Genomic DNA, 23900 nt, shown 5'->3' with positions numbered 1-23900 from the left:
GATATGTCATATTCAAGAAATGGCGAATGACACTTTTTTTAAATATTTTTTTTTTACAGAAAAATAATCAAGGTATTGAATTTGTATATTCACTGTAGAGTGAATAAAGAAATCGTCTGATGCTGCTAGAAAACGGGAAAAACGAAGGCGCGTTCACATAATTATATGCCGCGGTAAATCGCGCCGGTTTACTGCGGTTTGTATGAAAGAGAAGAGGGAAGAGACGAGGTATGAGGAAAAAATTAGTGATACGATTGTCGAATAAAAATCTGTCGACATCGCGTGACTTTTCGACGTGATCGGACGTGTAGTCGATCAACACTCCCTTCGCACAACACCGAGAAGAAAAAGAAAGAAAAACAATAAAAAAGGGGGGGAGACCTGTGTGCAATATTAGGTCGAGAAGTACACAGTCGTATCAAATTCTGCTTGAATTGGGGAGAATGAGATGAAAAATATTAAAATCCCAGGGCGGTAGAATCATGCATGCCAAAATCACGTTACTGACCAAACAATTCCCCATTTCCCCGACCAATCAGGGGGCAAGTTAACCATTTCGTGACCGCCACAAGAAGGAAGCCAGCCAGTTATTCATTTTTAAGAAATTATCCGCTCGGCCACATGATTGCAGTTTTCCTAATTTTCTGTTCAAACTAGTTTTTAAATATTTTATTCGGGAGGGTATGGAAGAGATATAAATAGCATCATTTTAATATATTTTTAGCGAATTCATTGAGTGGCTTTGTTTGCGAATGACTGAATAATGTCTTTCACTGAAAGAACAAGAAATATCCTTGCAATAAAATTATTACTTATCCTTAATGGTGTGTCGAGTATACTCTATACCCACGTTGAATAACCACGGGAATTACAGTTGATATTATCGTAATTATTATCAGGAAATATAATTCTCCCCAGTAGACCGGAATCAACGTGGAGAAACCGTTAATGAGGCCATATAGAAAACAGCTTAGTCAAAAATTCTTGAGAGCGAGGGAATAAGGAATGGAATAATAACCGCGCAATTTACTTTCTGAAAATAGGGGAAAATGCTCCATTAAAGGTCGGGTGACATCCAAATATAAGTTGATTCCTGTTGATGTGCAGGGCTACATACAACTCATATTTTGTTATTCAAACATCTAAATATACTTCGTAGATATTGAAATATTTGTTTTAATAATTTTCTCAGACCTGCTAATGCCCCAGATCTCATTCACCTTGTGATGTAAGGGGAGGGGGGGGGGGGGGCGATACCGTAACTGTATTTTGATATAAAGTATATTATAATATTTAAAGTGATTAATATTATTTATATATGAATATTGAAATTAAATATATAGTCATTAATGAGATCGTGTGATCATATAGTTAAATTTAAAAGTATATGATTTATTGTTTTTGAGTTTAGTGTTGATTCTATAAAGATTAAGTTTAAATTATTAATATGACTTACTCGGTGATTAATAAGTAATGTGTAATTTGAAGTGTGTTCAAATGATTTATGCTTGATGTATAGGCCTATACTTTGGAACCATGTAAAAGAAATCCATTTATCTGGACAATAAAATAAATCAAATCAATCAAATCAACTGTACATATTTGGAGTATTCTCAAAAAAGGTAATAAACATGACAAAAATATGCATGTACAATTTCTCACTGAACTATGAAGAGATTAATGCGGGAAATGCGATCGTTTTCTACTTTTAAAAGTACAATGTTTTGAAGAATCTTAATGCCTATTCTACACAAAATAGAGCACTTGACATTCTTCTATTTTAAACTCTTTAACTTTTATCTGTTCATCTACTGAGCTAACAATATGTTCCAATATCCTTAGAATATATTACCTATCCTTAATAATGAGTCGAGTATTTTTATTCCCACATTGAATAGCCGCGGGAATTACAGTTGACATTTTCGTAATTATTTTAAGGACGAATAATTATCCCCGGTAGACCAAGATCATTATAAAGAAACCATTACTGAGGCTTTAAAGAAAAAAGTTTGGTCGAAAATTCTAGAGAGCGAGGGAATGAGGGAACCAGAGGGATAGATTAATGCTAGTGCAATTTAGTTCTTTGAGATAGGCAAAACGTGTTCAAAAATGTGTTTTTGTCATGTATGACGTAGTGATGGGTGTATTACATAATTTTTTTTTGCAGCCAGGTCTAAGAAATGAGGCAACTACCTTTACAAGTATACTTAACACAGTACGCCTCCATGAGCAGGCCTAATTTGATGTTTATTCTACATCATTAGGGATAGCAAACAATGAAGCATTATCCATTAAGAGGATGATTTTGGATGACAATGATGATGATTAGATGGAAACATTTTATATGCTTAATTCTCAAACTTGAAGCCCTGCAAACATTTCTATCTCGTTAATCAATTGTTCGATATGCCACTGCCAACTCTCCTCCCCCGCTTTTTGTGTGGGTGGGGGGGGGGGGGAGCTCAGTCAGAAAAAACATGCTGGTATCCGATTTTCTATTTTAGGAACTTCTAGGGTTTTGTTTTTTTCATTTTTATTAACACAATTTGCCTTTAAAATATAAATGGTTTGATCAGAAACCTAACTCGTTAGCTGTAGTATTCTCCTGAAGGAAAATCAATGTAAATGCCAGTCGAATATTTTCAATACACTAAAGTTTTGAGCGTATACTCAGCATAAATCCACTTCGCGTTCTCCAAAGTTCAGACTAGCAAACTTGTATTGGGCTTTGCCTGGTGTTCTAATAATAACCACCGTCCAATATACTATCTCACAACAAATTTTAACCAATTCGCATTCATACCTTGAAGCAGAACACTTAACGGCGACGCGATTCCAAACAGCCTTCGTCGAAGTGCCCCGTTTGTTTTAGCGATTGTATTACCGGCTCAAAATTCTCTTCTTGATCATAATTCTTGTCTTCTCCGAATACATACATGATAAAGCTAAGGGAGTAAGTGATACCTTGCCAGACGTGCGCTGCAATGATTTAACACGTTTGGTGTACTTGAGCCCAATATCCATAAATCAATGCAACCTATCCTGTGTTCCATTTTTTGTGCCTATATTTTTGGTATTCGATGCGAGCTCTAATCATGGCGGCCGACTGTTTACGAGGCTTTTGCTGGTGGAGCTTATTACATACTAGATCATGAACAGAGAGAGGTGGGGAGAGATATCGGAGAGAGGGAGAGAGAAATGAGAGAAAGAGGAAGAAAGAAAGGGAAAGAGGGGGTAGAATTGTGCGTGTTTGTGTATGTGTGCGTATGTTCATGTGTGAGAGAGGAAATAGGGAAAGAGAAAGAGGATGGAAAAGGAAAGAAGGTCGGGGGATAAAGTGACAGACATAAAACACGGCATGGGCTTAGGAAATATTCGCATGAATGACGAAACAATTTATTCATAAATTATCGAAGTCACGGTCTCGTGAATAAACTATGAGGTCCATGGTGGAAGAGAGAGAGAGAGAGAGGGTTTACCAGAAAGAGATGGACACGGAGAAATAATGGGAAAGAGACTGAGAGGTAGACATATAGGGGAAGAGAGTGAGAAAGGGTGAGGACTTGGAACGTGAAAAGACGGAAAGAACACGAAAGCTGTTAGATGGAAAAGTCACATACCTGAGGCCTAAAAATGAAAGATGTTGTATTGCCCTTTGAGACCGATAACAACAAACTTGAAATCTACGGTCGGCTTAAAAAAAATTACCGTTTTTTTAAAGAAAAAATATATCGAAGCATTCAAAACTTAGAAATATCAACCCAAAGAGGGAGAAAAAAGTAGGAAAAAGAGGTAAACAAGATTTCCGACCGACCGACCCATGTTTAAGCACCTACAACTGTAAAGGGCAATACAACTTGCTTTTCTTTTTTAGACCTGACATGGCAATATATAACACTTAATGGTTTTTCATAGTAGAGTCATGAATATACACTACGGGGTTCATGGTGACAAGGAGAACGAGAGGAGAGAGTAGACGAGAGACAGATAGAGTGAGAGAGGGAGAGAGAGAGAGAGAAAGAGAGGGAGAGGGAGAGAGAGAGGGAGAGAGAGAAAAAGAGAAAGAGAAAGAGAGAGAGGTGGATTAGACGTATTACCGAGAGCAAAAGGGAAATGTTAAGGGACGTGTGCCTCCAACAGAACGAGGTGAACGATGTGGCGATGCAAAAGGTAGCAGCAGTTCGCGTGCCGTTTCCATGGGAACATAGTCTTTGCAGTATCGATGACACCATATCGCATGTTCTGTGACATCGTTTCCCTTACTGCGGCTCTCGTTAAAGCGAAATTTAAAACAGGTAGGATGACTAGCCTTTCTGTTTACCTGATTCTTCATGTTCACCTGTTGCACATTAGTGTTTTTTTTAAAATAGACAGGAGTGGAGTAGAAGGTAAAGAATGGTGTATTGTAGTAACAAAATAAGTGTAAATGATTATTTGAGGTTAAAGTTAATCTTGAGCTCTGGTATGGGAATCGTATGGGAATCGTATGTCGAGAGAACATGGCTATAATTCATTCCGGATTATTTAACCTGCGGTAGATTGATTATTTGAACCAGTACAATAAAAACAAACTCACAAAAACTTGCTGGAAATCATCTGCAATAAAAACCACAACTTTCATGACCTGTGTTAAAGGGACTTTGTAACATTGTTCAGATGAGAGATAGTGGTGCTAAGGTAGTGACTTCAATGCTAGATGAACAATTAAAGATAATCTGAAAATTTGAGTGAAAACGGATCATTATTCATGGTACAAATTGGGAAAAACTGTTCTGATCGATTCCTTAATTCTCCCAACTATATTATTCTACTTCTATTCTGCTACTTGTCAAAGCCTGTTCAGCATCAAGACAAGGACAATTTAATTACATTTTAGGTGAATGTAAATCGTCACAAAGCAATAAAATGGCTCTACATTCCATTCCAGACAGATTTTTATAGCCTGTTTTATGTATTTTTCTCATGGAAAAACGGTTGGGAAAATTCAAAAATTGGTTGGGAGAATTTACTGTTAATCACTGTTAGAGGGTGCCTCCCATCGACGCCTTCAAAGAAAACCATAGATATCTTTGTGGTTTGAGAATTTTTTCAGGATTTTTTGCATGTCAGAGGGTTAATATAGTCGAAGGAATATAGTAAGTAACATTTCATACAAAAATTAAGCAACTTTTTTCATCAACCTTCAACAATGTTACCGAGTCACTTTAAGCACATGGTGTCGGGCCTATACCTGCCTTGTTTTCCTTATCTTTCTATGCTCATTACTTAGCCCCTCTACATTTTCTACCAAAATCGTTTGGCGCATGTCATTTATTTGTAATCTTGAACATTCAGTGTACGTTTTGTTGGATGCTGTGATTATCAGAACTCAAGCTTATCTTTAAGAGGCTTGCTTCCAGTCTCTTTTTAAAATATAATATTCCCAGGATGGTTCTATTTCTTTAGATTTTCATTTGATCTGAGGTCCTTTAAAATCTATTTTCAGAAGAAAAAAAACTTTATCCCAGCCCTGCACTAACGTCATTTAGCGATACGTTAATCTACATTTGCCATTCTTTACCCAGTTGTAAATGGGTACCTTTTATGCTTGAGTGCTAGTTACTTTGGAAGCTGGCTAAAACCAGGGTAATAATGTCTAACCTTCAAGAGAGTTACTGGATGACGGATAAGAAACCATTATTGATGTCCGTCGAACGGTGTGAGCTCGATGGTCTCACAAAATAACTTATTGGCACCTCTCACAGAAAGGGGTGGCACTTAACCTTTAATGGATTACTCTTCAAAAGTGTGTCTCCATGGACTACACTGTTGTCCATAAAAGTTTGATTAATTTTTGTTCACCTCTTTTCTCAATTGCCATTGCGACAATATGGTTTTTTCTTTATATATAAAGTTTAAATCTTCTAACAACTTTATTGATCAACTCCTCTAACTCAATCCAATAAAGTTATGAGAAGATATAAGACTGTATCTATCAATGATGAACAATACTGTCGAAATCACTTCATAAAAAGAGGTAAGGAAAATTATTCAAAATTTCAAGACAACAGTGTACGTAGGTCAAACGAGGGAAGTACAAGGCAAGCTTATCTAATAACACATTGGACAAACTCCACATATTAAAGCAATTGTTCTGGTTATTGGAAGGAGGTAAGTTCTGATTAAATTTTGCAAAGGAGGGGCATGGACTACAAGAAAAAGCTTCCGCCGATTAATACGCCCCCCCCCCTCCCCCTGCATGACAAAATGTAAATTTCGAAACATGTTGTCTGCTTAGAGAAAGAAGAATCTCAAAGTCATATCACTATCACAAACTCTCTAAGCAGATGGAATGTGCTTACCTGTTCAGCCATGTATTCTTTGTTAGCCAAGGAGAGCAACCCGACCATGAGGCAATGTACGGTGATGGCAAAAGTACTGAGGAGGATCATGGCTCCTAAAGGCACAGGTAACATGGTGAAAGAGGCAAATATGAAAAACACTTGCCAGCCAGCCCCATCACTCGGCATCAGCGGCTGATAATATAGACCCAAGTCCACGAAGGACTGCGCGCATACCAGACTCCATATAAGGTATGGCATGACGCGCGTAAGCGACCAGTCCGAGATGAGGCGATAGCGCGATAAGGAGAACAGAATCAAGTTGGTGACGGCACAGATCGCCATGATGGAGATAGCGATGACGCGGCTAGGGATTGCGCGATCAAGATAGTAGATGATTAATACGACAACGTCGAAGAAGAAAGAGAAGGCGATCATGACGGGGAGCGTCTCCAGGCGACGGCGGACGAAGAATTTCTGATACGATGTTTCCATGTCACTAGAATCAAAGGCGCGGTGGAAGGGGTTGTATCGTCGGGTTCGTGGTTTCTTCCCTTCCGTGTCACGCTTGCCGTACGCCTTAGCAACGAGTTCCGTGTCCATCACGGTGCTGAGCTCGATGTCGGGCGATACGCTCCTCACCATCGGCTGTGTCGAACCGCTGCTCGAGCGTTTCTTTAGAAGACCCATCGTGATCGAGTGACCGTACGACTACTACAATACAATGTGAACGACGAGGTTGATGATCACGAACTTCGGTTACGAGTATGCTGGCCGAAAAAGGTTTGTCATGAATTCGAAGTGAACATGATGACTTTTCAAGAACCGATGTCTGCTAAAGTAGTTCCGTAATTGATCCTTTTAGTCAATTAGATTCCCATATCCAGCTCATTACATTATGCCATTAACGGTATTTGGTATCGTCTGTTAATTTCGAAAACGGATAGCGACATAATTGGAGACATCTTGAGCTATGGAGTGGTTCCCTTCACAGAGCCGAAGATTTATCCTCCGATTATTTCCATAGTGACATACCACCGTCGCCAAGTTCCAAGATTAATTTTCCAGAAGCGAACGAAGCAAGATGGTGGCGGCTGCTAAAGATGTTCGAATCGACTAGCACGGTAAACTGCCAGTAAACTGCTCTGTGCGGCGTATTTGAATATCCCCAGTAAAGCCAATATGATGCGAGTGTATGGGTGACTCACCAGAAAAGAAGAATATTTTGGGGGCAAATTAACAGAGAGAAGTATTTCCTTTGCTATCTTCCCTTGTCCTTCGGAAAATCATCGAAACGTGCTGAATGATTTTTTGCAAAGAAATACTCGATAAGGCTGATCTTTCGTGCTTTTAGGATTCAGATCCCACAATGTCCTTTTGTCTGTCTAAATCAAATACGTAGCAAGTTTTATTCGCTGCAGGTGACCTGGAAGGAAGATAAACAAAGTAAGAATGTTATGTTCAAACTCGTCCTGAAAATCAGTACTATAATTCGTCCTTGTTTTCACGAAGTGACGGTAGTGAGGAAAATCGTAACGCAAAGTGAATGCAATTTTTTTTCACTACCGTCACTTCGTGAAAACAGCGACGAATTATTGGTCCTAAACCGATTCCATATACGACTTAAATGCGACATTTTGAGTTTCCCTAGATCAATTTCATGTCCATCTTTGGAAACTACATGTGGTATTGATAAGAAATTTAGAAAAACATTAATGTCCATTGTAACATTCCCTACACAATCACATGTTCAAGTTTTATCTTCATCACGTTTTAATTACTATTGCTTTCAAGATGAAAGTGAATAATGCTAAAAATCGGTTTCATTATTCAAGATAATGGTTCCCATTTTAGATACTTGATATTTCGCGAGCCAATGAATGTATCAGGTTTAGACTTCTTTGATTTATTGACATTCTGTATAATGTTGGTATTATATTTCAATGTCGCAAAACTTACTGTGCACCGATTATGCTCATAGTTTATATGCGAGGGACGTTTGTTTTTCTTTCTTTATGTCTTTCTTACCCTTTTTTCCTTTGTTCGTTTTCCGTTTCTCTTTCCCTTTTCCTTAAGGTAAGTTAAGGCAAGTTAGATAAATCTGGAGACTTAGACTGTAGCCTAATGAGCATGAATCCATATTAAACATTTGGGGAGGAATATTTTAAACGGGAAATCGGCCCCTCATAGCTCAGGTAGATCAATAAGGGGAGGCAGAAAAGTTTTTTAAACGATTACGAATAAAGATATTAGAAGGAAATATGAAAGGTTATGAATGTGTGCAGTCGACACCAGTTCTCACTTAGGTCATGATTTTGCAACGCCATTCAAGGAGAACTGCAAATTATTTGTGAGCATTAGAATCTTAAAAAGAAAAAAATATCCCCTTTCCAAATTTCACGATTCCGTGTTGCAATTATCACTTGGAAGAAAGGAACTGTTAATACTCATTTTATTTGTCGTTGGCAAATAGGTCAATTCAAATAACTTCTTCATAAATTGTATCGTATACCACTTATTGCTTCCATGATCATTTTGATCTACGCTTTCAAAATTCCCCTCCTCTCGAATTTGAAGGTGGAGCAAATTAGTTTTTTATTAACATTATGACCGTTATTTTATACTGTACTAAATTGAAATATATTGACTCAGGTGGAATAGAACATAATATGTATCTTGAAGTATTGTTTATAAATCTGATAGGAAATGAATGTCTTACTCTTCACTCACAAACAATGTCTCTAGAGAAGCTAAACATTCTATGTATATGCATGTGTTTGTGAGTATGGGTATATAAATGTATGTATGTGTATTAATATCACCATTGTGTTTTTTTGTGTGTGTGTTTGTGTGCGCGCGCGGGTGTGCGTGTGTGTGTGTATGTGGGTGTGCGCGTGTGTGTGTGGGTGTGGGTGGGTCAAATGTGTGAGTGTATACATACATGTGCTCTGCAAAAAAAATAGGAAAGGGGACAGTCGCCTATTATGCTTCTTGACATATTCATAATTCCGCATTTAATTTATTATTTTGTTGAGTAACCTTGCTTGTAAGACGATCACGCCAATATTTCCAACAATCAGAATATATCAAAACCTTAAAAGATTAAAGCAATGGTGTGACCTGCATTATGCTTTTATAACATGAATTCATTACCATACCATCATGATCAGTGAAGTCAATAATTGACACGATTAATATATATTGCTGGGCTTGCTTCCCTACTGGCATTTCTATCAAATACACCCATAAGAACTTCTCATGCAAGAACGACTTACAAACAAACCAATACAAACTTATTATCGCATCACTATTCTAGCTAGTTCAATAATAATGAGGCTTTGTTAATGCAAGTATAATTTGTTAGTTTACATGCACAGTATTATATAAATTATTTACATAATTATACTATTTCTGTTCAGTCATGATTCTATTTTGATAACAGAAGCATGACAGAAAGGAAATTGCTTGATGTCCTTGATTCGCTGCAACAAAAGGATTTCAAATGAAAATTTAACGAACGTATCGTCACGGTGCAATTACAATAATGAATATGAGTAGAAGCTTCAAACAACCTGCTTGATATAGGATATTTTAGCGTTGGGGAGGGGTGGGAGATAAATTCAGTATTGCTAGATCAAAATAGCGAGGACAGAAGTAACCGCTGGATGGAAACGTTGCATTGTATTCTGAGCTAGTTAAATACATAGATTAAAGATGTTATCAAAATGGGATAAATGAAAGGTAAGTCATGTTAAAGTAAATGCTAAATTATCAGAAATATGATGTCAAGATTGTGAACCTAAACGCCTTTATAGTAATGTCCATCAAACTGAACGTCTAAAGTTTTATTTCCGACCAATCGATAACTATTCACTATTTGTTAAAGAATGTATATCATCGAACGATAGATTTCCCAGGTTCGTCCCATATTCTTATAAGCTGAAAATGGAGTATTTTATGGTAATTACACGCAACAAGAGGTGTTGGTGATACTTGATGCTCTAAAATCTTCTTCCTTTTTGTCAACAATCACGATCTCTTCGTAATTACGATAAATGCTTACAAGAAAAATACTTGTTAAAGTAATTACCATCAAGTGAATAAGACCAGGCATCGGCAAGCGCTTTAATTTATAATAAAACTCAAGTAGAAATTGAGCAATTGACCAGTATTAAATCTATTGAATGCTCACCAGTCAGTCCCGGTTATCAGATTAAGTTGTCTTTTTTTAATTCAATTATAGAGGTGAACGTACATCATTTTGAATAAGCCGTGAGATTTAACATTCACATACTCATTAAAATGGTCAATTATTATACCAACATGTTAATGGTTTACGATGAATACACAGAAGTATGTAATAAAGACGTCACCAACGAAATATTACTACAGATATTAATTAGATTATTTCAAGATTGTGTGACACAAAATCACCTCTGAGTTCATTGTCAACTAACCATCAATATCATTATCGACTATTTACATAATCATGATAGTTATACCACAAACATGTCCATGAAATATATGTCAGCCGAACCACAGTTAGTACATTGCTCTTTTTTCAACTTGAAACAGATTATCACTTCATTCAAGTGGTAATCTTATTCGGCACTGTACGCATTATATCATATTTACATGACAAGTCAACCAGTTACCCATTAACCACACCTGGGTTGAATGTGGCAAATGTGGATTAATGGCTTGCCAAAGGACGTTATAGTGATGTGGCAGGGATTCGAACTTCTACGATCCACAGTCCGGTGACCTGTCCACTAAACCATAACATCTCTACTTCTATCATGTAGTTACATGGAACACAATCAAATTACTACATCCATTTCATATAACTTCCAGTCAATTTAGTTATAAACCAGCTCCTAATTAGGTATAGAAAAGGTACACCTTTAGAATATAAGCATCTAGCATTCTGTCTCCATCGTCGAACAAATTCTAGACTAAAGGAAAAATAGATCGGCATGTAGATTGTTTTATTACCAATGTGTACGTAGCTCCATACTGATATCCAACACTTACTTTTCACTTAATAGTGGTCAGTTCAGTAAACCAGAGTATCCTTTATAGATCAGGCGAAAATGGGTATTCCTGAAACGCTGGCATGATTATGTCCGTCTCCATGCGATAAATCCACTTGACTTTATCTCAGTATCTATGTGACGGGTTAGATATATTCGATGTCGTGCAAAAAGCAGAAAAGAAACAGTAGAATAACTGTTTAGCTCCAATCAGCGATGTGGATTTTAGAAACCTTGTGTCTGGCAAAAACGTCCTTTGAAAAAAGTGACAAGCTTTGGACTTTCGTGTAAACATCCATAGTTGATGGGTCCAAAGGCAAATGATACTTCCATTAACAGCACACAATATATAAACCACTATAACACTATCCACTATTTGCATACCTCTTAAAGTAACGGTTGTTTACACTGAGCGCTGCTGATGCGACTACATTGTCTTAAAATGGATCTCTCGCTCTTTCATTTACCGGCTGAAAAAACTAATGAAAGTGATGAGTGGTGCTGCAGCGCGCCGTTATAAGAGCGCACATTATGCGAGAGTAGAAATAATTGGCACGATATACCGGTGGTGTTTTTCGCCAGCCGAGCCCGCCGGCTTCTCCGTAGTGACGCGATGCGTTGCTATCTACGCCAGCGACCAGTGCCATAAGTCGTCTGGAGCAGTTGAAATGGGGGAGTGTGTAAAGGCAAAAAAGGCTATAGCGATTGATCCCGCGATTGATACGCAATTATAAAGATCTTATTCAATTGTTTCCAGCCTGTGCACAACTTGAATGAATATGCTTTGATATTTACTATCCTAATTAAAGCAGTTGTATAACAATACTGCTAACCACCACCCCATCCCCTCCCCTTGCGTCCTCATTATAATATCAGCATTATAAAGACAGCTTTCACTCGCGATCACTAAAACATTCATGGCTGATTAAATTTCGAAGGACAGATTCTACGAAAATGATCTCGTTTGTTGTCCCCGGTTGCATGTTGTATTATCATGCCTCCAGGTTGCATTGTACATTATCTTTATTCATCCAGGTTGCATTGTTTGGAAACGTCATTTAGAGAGTTCTTCAGCTTAAAAAATTAACGCATCTTTGTACTATTTTGTCAATCATCCAAGCTAAATGTGAGTGTCTTTATACATATTAATAATTATGTGCTACGAGAACATTTATGTATATAGATATAAATCAGTTATAGCCTTGAATGTCAGGGAGATCTCTACACAAAGTCTTAGACTCGTGATCAGTATTTTAAGTCATTTTCATGTTCTCAATTTGTCCAAAATCATAGATATCTAAAGTAGATGAATAATTCCAAATTTATTTTCATAATAATCTTTGCTTCCGGCCACGAACTAACGATTTGGAATGTTTTCAAAAAATATTTACGAAAGATACAAAGTACATTTAAACATTTCGATTAACGTAAATGGTAGAAGGCATTATAAAGACATCCGTCTTAAACTGTCTTCAATGTTTAATAGCTATATTACATGGCGACGACGTAATTGATGTTTCCAAGACTCACAGCATGTCGCAAAATCTGTTATATTTTGCGCTGTACAAGATAACATGTATATCAGTCAGTGTGTGCTGTGTTCGGATACACAATAAACCAACAAAAAGACATTCTGTACATAAGCATATTCCAGTAATCAAAAACAAGTTTTCTGCATCAATAATTACACTTCGTCTAGATTGTACATTTTTACAACATTTTTAAAAGCTATTACATATTTTTATGCTCTAATCCAATCGTTTTTCAGTCAACTTTATCTCGAACCATAAAACTTATAGCAGTTCATGATTGTGGCAGTTAACCACTCAATTAAATAGGATAAAAATACAAAGTACGGCGCAGAGTCGCTGTAGATATCGCGATCCGTGGCGCCACTTTATAGCTCCAATACAGTCCCTACACAAGCTCCATCAATTCCGGCATATCCCTGTGCAGAGCCCCTCGAGTATTTTGACATTTTCACTGGAGCGCGGTTTCTCTGTATTGATATAGCGTCGTTTGATATCGCTCTGGCTGCTGTCTGCACGCATTCATGCATTTGCCACGGACGGAACGAAATGATGAGAGTGAAAAGATAAACAAAACAAAAATAGGGAAGGGAGAGAGAGAGAGAGAGAGAGAGAGAGAGTGAGAGAGAGAGAGAGAGAGAGAGAAGAGAGAATGGATATATATATATATATATACTGGTTATCTGTGAATGTACATGTGAGCGATTGAGACTGAACAGAGAACAGGGAGAGATAGAGGAGAGAGAATGATGTGAAACAAATTATTGCAAGAATAAAATGGAATGAGAGATTAGTGGTGAAAGGTATGTCACAGATTTATACGAATAAATAGAGAAAAATGAGAGACGGATAATAATAATACTACTACTAATGAAAATGTATATGCGCGAAAGACATGGCACACAGAGGGGGTAGGACACATAATAAGTATATACCTATATAGTACAGCTATACTTCGTAGACTCTACAATCTGAGGCAGATAAAACAGACATATGTTTAATCTACCCGATATCAAAGTAAGTTGTCCTGGCATTTCAATTTTTCCGAACGCAAGGAAGGCGATGATATTTAGACGAAGTCAGTTTTTTATTTACTTCAGAGAAAGATGGAGAGGGGGATCATAAAAGGATGGGATAAAAAGCTTTTTCTTAAAGCAATATTATATTGATATTCCTATAAGCATTTTTATGATCATTTTCATAATCACTGATTTAGGTATTCTAATTTTATGAAAATTGAAGAGATTCGCAAAGTCAAAGTAAGTTATCCTGGCATTTCAAATTACCCTAGAGCAAGGAAGGCGAGGATATTTCGACGAAGTCAGGAATTTTTTTTTTTACTTCTGAGGAAGATGGGGAGGGGATAAAAGGATGGGATAAGAAGCATTTTAAAGATAAATATTTATATCGATATTCCTATTATCATTGTTATGATAATATTCATAATCACTGATTTAGGGATTCTAATTCAATCATTTTATGGAAATTGCGGGGATTTGTATCTCATGGAGATAATACATTTTTGTATAAAGCCCCTCCAAGATTATTGATTGAAGATCCGAGAGAGAGGGGATAAAAGGATGGGATAAAAAGGATCACAACATATTTTAAAGAGAATTGCTCTATTTGATATCCCTATACTGCTCACACCAAAATTACAGCCATGAATACACTGATAATAGTAAAATCTCTTCGTCAACTCTTCTTTTTGCTTTTCAATATGAACTTGGTAAAAAAAAACAGAAACAACGAAAGGTTACTTCAGAATATAGATTTGTCACGACTAATGAAAGCATGTTACCTACATGGTGTCAAGATTCCCCTCTTTGCATATTTTAAGACAAAGAAAGATTATCTGATTCTTTAAAAGAAAATTAAGAAGCCTTGATAACGGGTACCTTTTATTTTAAATAATCAACGCTGAAAAGTCGGCGCCCTCGGAAGGTGCACTTTCTATCGCATCCTAAAAATCACAAATACTTAATATGATATCGGCAGTCAGCTCAGATAGATTGTGACATATCGAATCGAAAATAACTGGAGGGATACCGAAGCAAGGCAATGCCGAAGGGAACTGAATAGGGCATTGGCCTTTCGATGCGGACCGCATTTTAATGAATCCGAGTATACAAGATAGAATACGTGTACCTTGTAACCAAGGAGTAAACTCCTTCGTATGGTTATATGAACATTCGAATACATTCCCATGATCAAAAGTGAGGGTCACGTATACTATCGCGCCTACTGTATTCCTACCTATATTTAAAGGTAAAGACCAGCTTTGGAAACGCCCCCTCTCAAAAAATGAAATGGAAGCTCTTATTGCCAATCGTGTGAAAGAATATGTTTTGACTAATACGTGATGACAAAAGTTTTGCCGGGAAACCGCCTACTAATTGATATATTTGGTATATAAAAAAGCTATCCGGACTGGATAGATAGAGGGTAGTCCCATATACGTCTTTCTGTGTACAGTGCTTATTACTTTACCAAGACTGTGCCAAATTTCTTATCATATTGGTGATTCCAGAACCTTGCGGTACACACCAATACTTATATTCTAGATGATCAACCTTTTCTGATCCATTCCACAACGTTTCTTTCACAATGCAATTGCATGACTAGAACTGGTCTACACCTTTAAACTGGCTGACTGCCTGCTACTTTTTTTTTCCTTTTATTCTAAAAGCGCATAAATTTTCGCATTCGAGTTTAAGTTCTTCCACATACCATTTCCGAAATTTTTTTCTCGTGAATTCTAGTAAGCCTACCTTATTTCACTCCTACCAGCAACATACATGTATATACGTATCAAACGGAACCTGAGAAGAAAAAAATTGAGCATCCGTCCATTAAACTGCGCATTTGACAGGTTTTCAAATTATGCTCATATAATTATATATGCACAGACGAAATCGATCAAACGTTTTACTAATATCCGTTATGATTTCCCTATCACCACATCCATACAGTCTTGATACCACTTTTTAAAATGTTGGCCATACATCCCGTGCGTGGGTGATCACGTGAGTAACTCTAGGCAACCATGCACGGCTCTTAGACAAATATACATTACAGAGCTCGCTACAGACCACAAAGGGTATTAGTTGGAAGGCAAACAACACCATATAGCTTCGACCGACCCACGATTAAGTTGGAAGTGGATCTAAAAATATGGAATACCTGATTGGAATATGGTATTGTAGATGGATAATATTGGCAAATTGCAAGATATTCATGACAAGTCTATACCCAGAGTGCGTGTAATAGGATGAGGGGTAAGAGAGTATAATGTTTTCTTTTTTGGCATGAAGAGACTGGGCATGTTTATCCTACGTGAAACTGGAGTTGTTGAGTACATACCATATGAAATGGTGAATGTCCATTTGTTGGGATGCAATCTGCACGGAGAAAAAGGGAATGCTAGTGGACATCGGGATAGATTTCATAATAGTTTTGATAATCACCAATTTGAGGATTCCAATTTTCTAAAAATTACGGAGGTTCATATCTCATGGAGATAATAATACTAATAAATAATAATAATATAATCTTTTAAAGTCCACTCCAAATTTTATTAAACCGAAAATGAAAATACATAATCACAGCCTAAATAGTGAATACAACGATACACTACATAATTATAGCTTATAATGATACGATAATCCTTCATGTACACGTCAATCACGTACATAACATAATATATTGTTTAAAAAATGATTAAGAAGAAAATGTTCATGCTTTAAATCCAACCGTTTTCTTAGGTCACGAATTTGTGACGTACATTACGTCTGTATCAAGTGGTTGTTACAAACATTAAGAAGAAGAGTCATTATGCCGTTCCCAAGGCAATACGCAAATAGTTTACACGAGAAAGAAAACAAGGCGCATCAACTTGAAATGCTTTACACCTCAAAGAAATAATATAATAATATCATATAATAATAACTTGTGATAAACTTTACGTTAAATAATATTATTATATAATAATAATAGGCCTATCCTTTGATATACTTTTAAAAATCATTGTATATCTCCGTGAAACATAAGCAGCGTAACTTAAAGGGATCGTTGAGTTCTTGTTTCAGACCGCTAATGCCTTCAAAGTGCATGGTTATTGCTCTTATTTATGACATTTCTAGTGCTCTTTTACGACCTAAAATTGCTATGAAGGTAATTTTTACCCAAAATATGAGAAATTTAGCCAATACGATCATACCAATTCAGCTCCATTTCCAACAAAATACGGTTACCGTTAATTAATTAATGCTTAATAATAACGATACAAGAGCCGGCTGGTGTGTGTATTATAACCAGCACGAAAAAGACAACATAAAGCCAACATCGGCATTGGCTGGAATAAAACGTATACGGCGCTATCTCGCTTTTTCAACGGCTGGTTCAAATTATCGAATATTTGTGGGGCACCACAAAATTAGAAATTGTTATATTTATGGATATTTCAGCCATATCTGAATCGATTTTGATCAAAAAAAGATGATTTTGTCATTTATGTTCTTTTAAATTTGACACTCAGTTTTTGATTATCTCACCAACAAAATATTTTGTGCAGCGCCCTCTGCAACAAAACTCAACTATCCCTTTGATAACACTTTGTTAGAGTTGCGTGTAATTCATATGAAAGTCTTATCTGCCCAAACCGCTCAAAATTCTGTATTTCGTCAGAATAATAATCATGGATCATACCAAATTTAAATGAAAATAGTGCCCTGACTTTTCAAAAATAATGTTTTCTCCCCACCCACCCCACTCCCTTTCTCTCTCGCTCTCTCTCTCTCTCTCTCTCTCTTCTCTTTCTCATTCGTCACCCTTTTCAAACACAAGCTACACTTACGACCTCCTCTCATTTGTTGAAGTAAGTGTTTTTTAAAAGCACGTTTATACACATGAAATCCAAGTCTAAACAGACACATGGTAAAGGAATGGCTAAATTACATTCCAAACGCGTGGCGTGTTTGCCAACTTCCGCATACAATTAATTTAATGATACTTTCAGCATGCTCAGAGCAAATATACCTTCTAGTAGGGAAGCTTTGTTCAACTTCGAGGAAGGTGGAAACTCTGACACACTTTATACTTCACACTTTTGAAGTTTTATTTGACCCTCCTCCAGTAAACAAGACGACTTTTAAACAGAGAGAGAGAGAGAGAGGGAGAGAGAGTGAGAGAGAGAGGGGAGCAACCCGATCTTCGATTAGTTTTTTGCTTCATGAACAACGCTCCGTCATGAGTTCCTTTCAAACACAAACACCGTTATGTTCTTTAAACACATTCGATGTACAGTCGTCCCCCCCCCCCCCCTAATCAACACCTTCTTTTATTACCTCCCCCACTCTCAGCGTTTTACCCGCCCGATGCACAAACACTTCAAAACAATCAATAAAAACAGTCTGATCTCAGGCGCAATCATCTAGCGTCTCCAAATGTGTCTAGTATGTGCCTGTGGGTTAGAATAATTTTTGAGGAAATGTCATGTAAATAACCCTATTTGTATTACATTTTGTATATTTATATTGAGACATAGGCAGACAGAGAGAGAGAGAGAGAGATAGAGAGAAAAGGGGAGAAAAACATTACTATATAGTAGTAGCAGCAGCAGTAGAAGTGGGAGTAGTATCATCATCATCATCATCCACGTCGTCGTCATCAACAATGTAATTTAATGTTAGGTTTGTTATTGCTCAATTAAAATACAAAAAGAAACAGTTAAACATTCCATAGGCTTGCAACATGCCTCATCCGACTGTATTTACAATCACTAGATACACTAAAGAGTCCATGGGTAATGTTAAAAACAAATGAGAGAGAAAAGTGAGTTCACTTTCTACAAAAGGGAAGGTTTGACAAAAACTTTCGTCTACAAACAATTTGTACCTTGGCGTGTAATCTTATGAGCAAATGTCGTTAACTTACAAACAACAGAATCGCTTTTTACATCGCGGATATTCTGAAGGGCTAAATAAATATTTTCTCCTCTAGTTGTCATATGGACTTTCATAACAATTAAGATGTACAGAATGACACTTCACTAGATATAATATACCGGTCATATATTATGGTCACTGTCCGCATTTAGATGTTACCAGATATACTTAATGAGCTAATGTGACACAGTCTGTCATATATAAACACAACCGATTTGTTTTTCATTTGTTGCATTTCGCTTTAATAAGAGATCGTATAATATCTTAGGCCCGAAAGGTATATCTATGTGGAAATTTAGCTTCAGTTCCAGTTGCATTTTAATGTTTCATATTTCACATATTATATTCAACAGTTTGCAATGAATTCACAGAGTAAATGGTACAAATAAATGTGGATTCTATTAAAAGAAACAAAAAAAAAGAAGAAAGAGAGTACCTAATAACCTTTTTGTTACTGCATTAAATTAAAAGACTGAATTAAAAACAAGAGAGATATAAGGAGGGGCTTATGGTGAAAGCTATATGCTTGTGGTTGTAGGCCCCAAAGGGTACTTAATTTTGTTATATATAGCCTTTCTTTAAAAAAATAGAGAGAACGGGCAATCAGTGTCAATCAAAGTGATAGAATTCGTATTCCAACATAGGCAATACTACAGTGTCACTTTCATTATAATAACGTAACAAATTTTCATCATATGAATACATTTGCATTCCCTGTATAAACTTGCGTTATTGATAAAATAAAAGAATTTGCTGGGTAGTTGTAGATTTCACTTAAATAACAGGAAGTTGATTAGCTTGCTGGTTGAACAAAAAGAACAAGCCCGACTACGAAATGAATGTATGAAATGGCATAACAGACAATGGATATTTCCTAACCAACATCGCTCGTTCCTGATGAAGTAGCAATATTATAATCAATTCAATGGAACAACTCGATTCGATTTCTATTGAGCTTTGAGTTATTCAGAGCCACTCTCCCTAATATCAGCTATAATGTACAACTTCCAAAGGCAATCTCCGAAATTGATGCTATCCTTTGAATTTATAGAAAAGACAACGGGTCAATGAAACAGAATTCATAACGTTGCAATATAAGAAATTGCTTATATTATTAAAAAGACCTTTTTGTTTTTTGTTTTGTTGTTGAAGCCTTGCATGGTTAATAGATGGTCATTCGAACAGTTCAATTTCTTAATAAGCATCATCATTAGGGGAGATGGGTATAATCGTAGCCACGGACTTTTATATCATATATTCACAGGGCAGCACAATTTAAATTAAAAAGATCGTTTTGCTAGGGTGGCGCATCCGTTCGACAGGTTTTCCGATGTGGTATTCCTTCTGTTTTCACTCGAACTCTGACTTAGCATATGATCGATATGTTATCAATAATATAGCCAATCAATATCTATCAATTAATAGTGTACTCGATCGATTTTTCTTCAAACTGTTATGTTAATTCAGTTCCAATCTGTGTACATTACTAATGTGACATAAGTTTATATTAATAATCTTGTCTTTTGTGAAACCGATCGTCCCAAATCCCAAACATTAATGCTCGATTAAATCAATTGGTGAGGAAGTTAGAAGTCATAACGAGTAATACTCGTGTTACATACAGTATTAATAATCGTATTCCAAATGTTATTTTATTTAAGTTACATAGGCTATTTCCACACGAAACACACACACTCACATAGACGTACACAAAAATATATAATCTGTGTTAGAATATATGACTAGGTACTACATAATATAAAGATTAAATTCTGCGTCGGTGTTCAATTTACAGAATAACAGTAACAAAATTCAAACACCATTCAAGCGTAAGAAAAAAATCCTGACGTTTCTTGCATTTATATTTAAGTTAGCGCAGCGAAGAAAATGCTTAAATTTCCAGTCAATAAAAGTCTGTGAATATATTTGCTTTAGCGGTACATAAATATGATTTGCCGATGCTACGATCGAGCCAGCTTGGGCAAGGAAATGTAACGTTGTATGCGTAGAGACATGCGAATTGTGTGTACCAATCAATTTTTACCTGTAAGATGCCAATGTCAAATGTGATTGAATTACAATTCTGTTTTGGGATTGGAACATGATTCGCACAATGCATTCAATATAATTATGCACAAGTCAGTCAAGGATGTGGGCATGGAGTACCAGCAACAACACACCATTTTGCTCTTTCGACATTTTGCTTTATGTTGTCAGAGGTTCAGTGGTATACATGTAGGTTTGGGGCTGCGATTGTGTTTTGTGTTAGGTTTAGGGTTGTTTTTAGGGCTAAGACTGTGTTTGGGGGGTTAGGTTTAGGTTTATAATAATAATAATAATAATAATAATAATAATAATAATAATAATAATAATAATATAATAATAATAATAATAATAATAATAATAATAATAATAATATTAATAATAATATTAATAATAATAATAATATTCATAATAATAATACTAAAGATAATAATAACAGTATGTCTTGTTTACCCAGAGTAGCCTCATCAGTATTAATACTGTTCTCTCTGATGGCCCTGCAATCATATTATTACACCGGTCTTAGGTGAGGCCTAGGGTTAGGTTTAGGGCTGCGGTTGTGTTTTGGGTTCGGTTTAGGGTTATGTTTAGGGTCGGGTTGGGGATGGAATTAGGTTACGGTCGACGATAAGAATTCGATTAATATTATTAATGGGGTAAACTGACCGCCGGACGATCGTCGCCAAGCATATGTCGTACGACCCAAGTGCATCTAGGATGGTATAATTAATTTAATCCAGATTCTGCCTGAGACGTCATGCAGGACGGTCAATATTATTGAATTGCGATGTATGGACCCATAATAACACACAATTGCAAAGTCAATATTAAATTATGGCGGATGTTTTCTCCTTCAGACATCCATACCTCTCTGATGTAAACACCCTACCATCTCTCACCTTTTACCGTTTTCTCCCTTTGGGTGCTCCAATAACCCTTTTTTTTTTTAACCAAACGCCCCTCTCTAAATCTAAGGATATGCATATGTCCACGAGCGACAGGTGGCGAGGCCCTGAGTATTATGAGACAATATCAAAGGTACCTTTGCGGGTATAATATGAGTGCTATAAATATCTGTAACACGAAGGAAACGAATACCATGTGAAAAAATAATTCACAAGAAATATAATAACGACCATATTTATGCTGGGTGTACACGTTTAAAAAAGAAAAGAAAAACAAAACAAATTACAAAAATGTGAATTTCTTATGCAGCAGCTATGCAGCTAAGTTTTCAAGACATTCATTTGAGAATAAAGGCCAATGATTATGTTCTTTCCAAAAATATTGTTAGAACTACAGTAGGGTATAGACAGTTGGGTGCCCCCATCAAGCCTAAACCTTGTTATCTCTCTTCTTCGTCTTCTTTCGGAGAGTCATACTACGATGGCCTTGGTTATCGTTATAATCTGATAGCCATGTCGCCTTCATCCTCTTTATCATATTAAACTTTGAATCAATGAACCTTGGACGGCATAATTTACTGCTACTGGCCAGAAGACCTTGCCAGATCGATGAACATTTTTTAATATTTTTAATGAGATCATATCGGAATATCCACAGCGGTATACATGAAATAATGGCGTCAAAGAGAAGACATGAATAATGTAACAAACTAAGGTTAATTATCGCCATTGGCTTCTTCGCATTAAGGAAACAAAGAAATCTCATATGAAACTAGGAAGGCGTTTCTCGAAACCGCCATAAGTCTGACTTCCAGGACATCCTAGAGTTGAATTATGTCGCGTTTCTATGGAACGTCTGCGAACTTTATAGACTTAATAGATGAATCCTGATTGATGGTAATGGAGGTGGTTCTACCACATTTCACGTTGCATAGTATTAGTTTGAGACGAAAATCGAAATAAGCAATTTAACAGCTTTCATAGATTATCATAACCACGTGTGAGTGTGTCAAGCATAAAAAATATTGCCCTTCTCTTCAATGAGTTGAAATGTATATGTACTTCTTTTTAAAGACTGAAATGGAAGAAAAAAATCCATTGTACATCGACATGAAACTTTGGTATAATGGTGAATCGTGAATTACCAGTGGCTGAATCAAAACCAGAAAGGACATTTCTAAGTAGAAATAGAAGAAGAAGAAGAATCAAGGTTCTTTGTAATGGATATCAAACCATTCGTTTATTCATACCATATATAATTTCGGGGAAATGCATGAATATTTCAGGATTCGCCACATTTCACCACATAGCTAGCTATAAGCAAAGACGCCCTGCTATAACTATAAGAGGAAATACGGTTTCTATTACAAGATGTTTTGTCAACGAAGCACTGCAACGACAGCAATCACGTTGTCAATGTCTAACGGCCTGCACTGTGGAAAAAAAGGTTTGTGAATCCACTTACGTTATATGGTTGTTACTTGTCATGAAACCCTCCCTCTAAAACAAGGCGTACGGTATCCATTTCCAAACAATCATGATAATCCGAACTTGATATCTATCGTTCTGTAGCACGTGTCTTTCCTCCGTGTGCCATGTCTACAGCTCCGGTCGACACTGAAGGGACTTAAGCCGTGTACCAAACTGTCTGTAGTCCATCAGAAAGTGATCAGTGGTGGGACACAAAGAGGCTAGGGCATGATCTTCTTTTAATCTCAACTACAAATGCTTGTCAACCCCTTCTCTTTGATGACGGGGTTAACAATAGCGAGCTCGATCTTGAGTTAACTGTGGAGGATTTCAAGAGCGCTGATAATAACAACAATTCCTATTCACCAAGACACCTAAATAGTTGTGGTTGGACAGTTCGTCGTATCGGATTGCGATTGGGAACGAATTTGGTGAATCATTTCTTACTCCATTGGATGCTATGATAATATGGTGATAGATATGGAAAGTAGATTCTACTTCGAGTGTTTTTGTATGGAATACGAAATTAATTCAGTTTCTCGGGTTTTCCACATCTTACCCTTTCCTAAATACATTCATGATTAAAATTCGTAATTGAGGCACATTCTTCGCCACCCTCTCCTTTGAAGCTTGAATTCAAATAACATCAGCCAAA

The 23900-nt window shown here is 36.6% G+C and overlaps 1 protein-coding gene across 1 annotated transcript in view; it reads right to left on the bottom strand.

The window, feature by feature from the left end:
* The window catches only part of LOC115919803 (adenylate cyclase type 3-like), a 62732-nt gene extending 39138 nt beyond the window's left edge, over positions 1-23594 (bottom strand). The window contains exons 1-2 of the mRNA XM_030974053.1: positions 23241-23594; positions 6342-7746 (exon numbers count right to left, since the gene is read on the bottom strand). Coding sequence (XP_030829913.1) covers positions 6342-7010 — 669 coding nt within the window. The 5' untranslated portion in view covers positions 7011-7746; positions 23241-23594. The remainder of the gene's footprint in view (positions 1-6341; positions 7747-23240) is intronic.
* Between the last annotated feature and the right edge of the window lie 306 nt (positions 23595-23900).

The sequence above is a fragment of the Strongylocentrotus purpuratus genome, unplaced genomic scaffold (assembly GCF_000002235.5).
Source record: "Strongylocentrotus purpuratus isolate Spur 01 unplaced genomic scaffold, Spur_5.0 spur5_scaffold_7, whole genome shotgun sequence".
NCBI lineage: Eukaryota > Metazoa > Echinodermata > Echinoidea > Camarodonta > Strongylocentrotidae > Strongylocentrotus > Strongylocentrotus purpuratus.
This window is presented reverse-complemented; position numbering and strand designations above follow the sequence as displayed.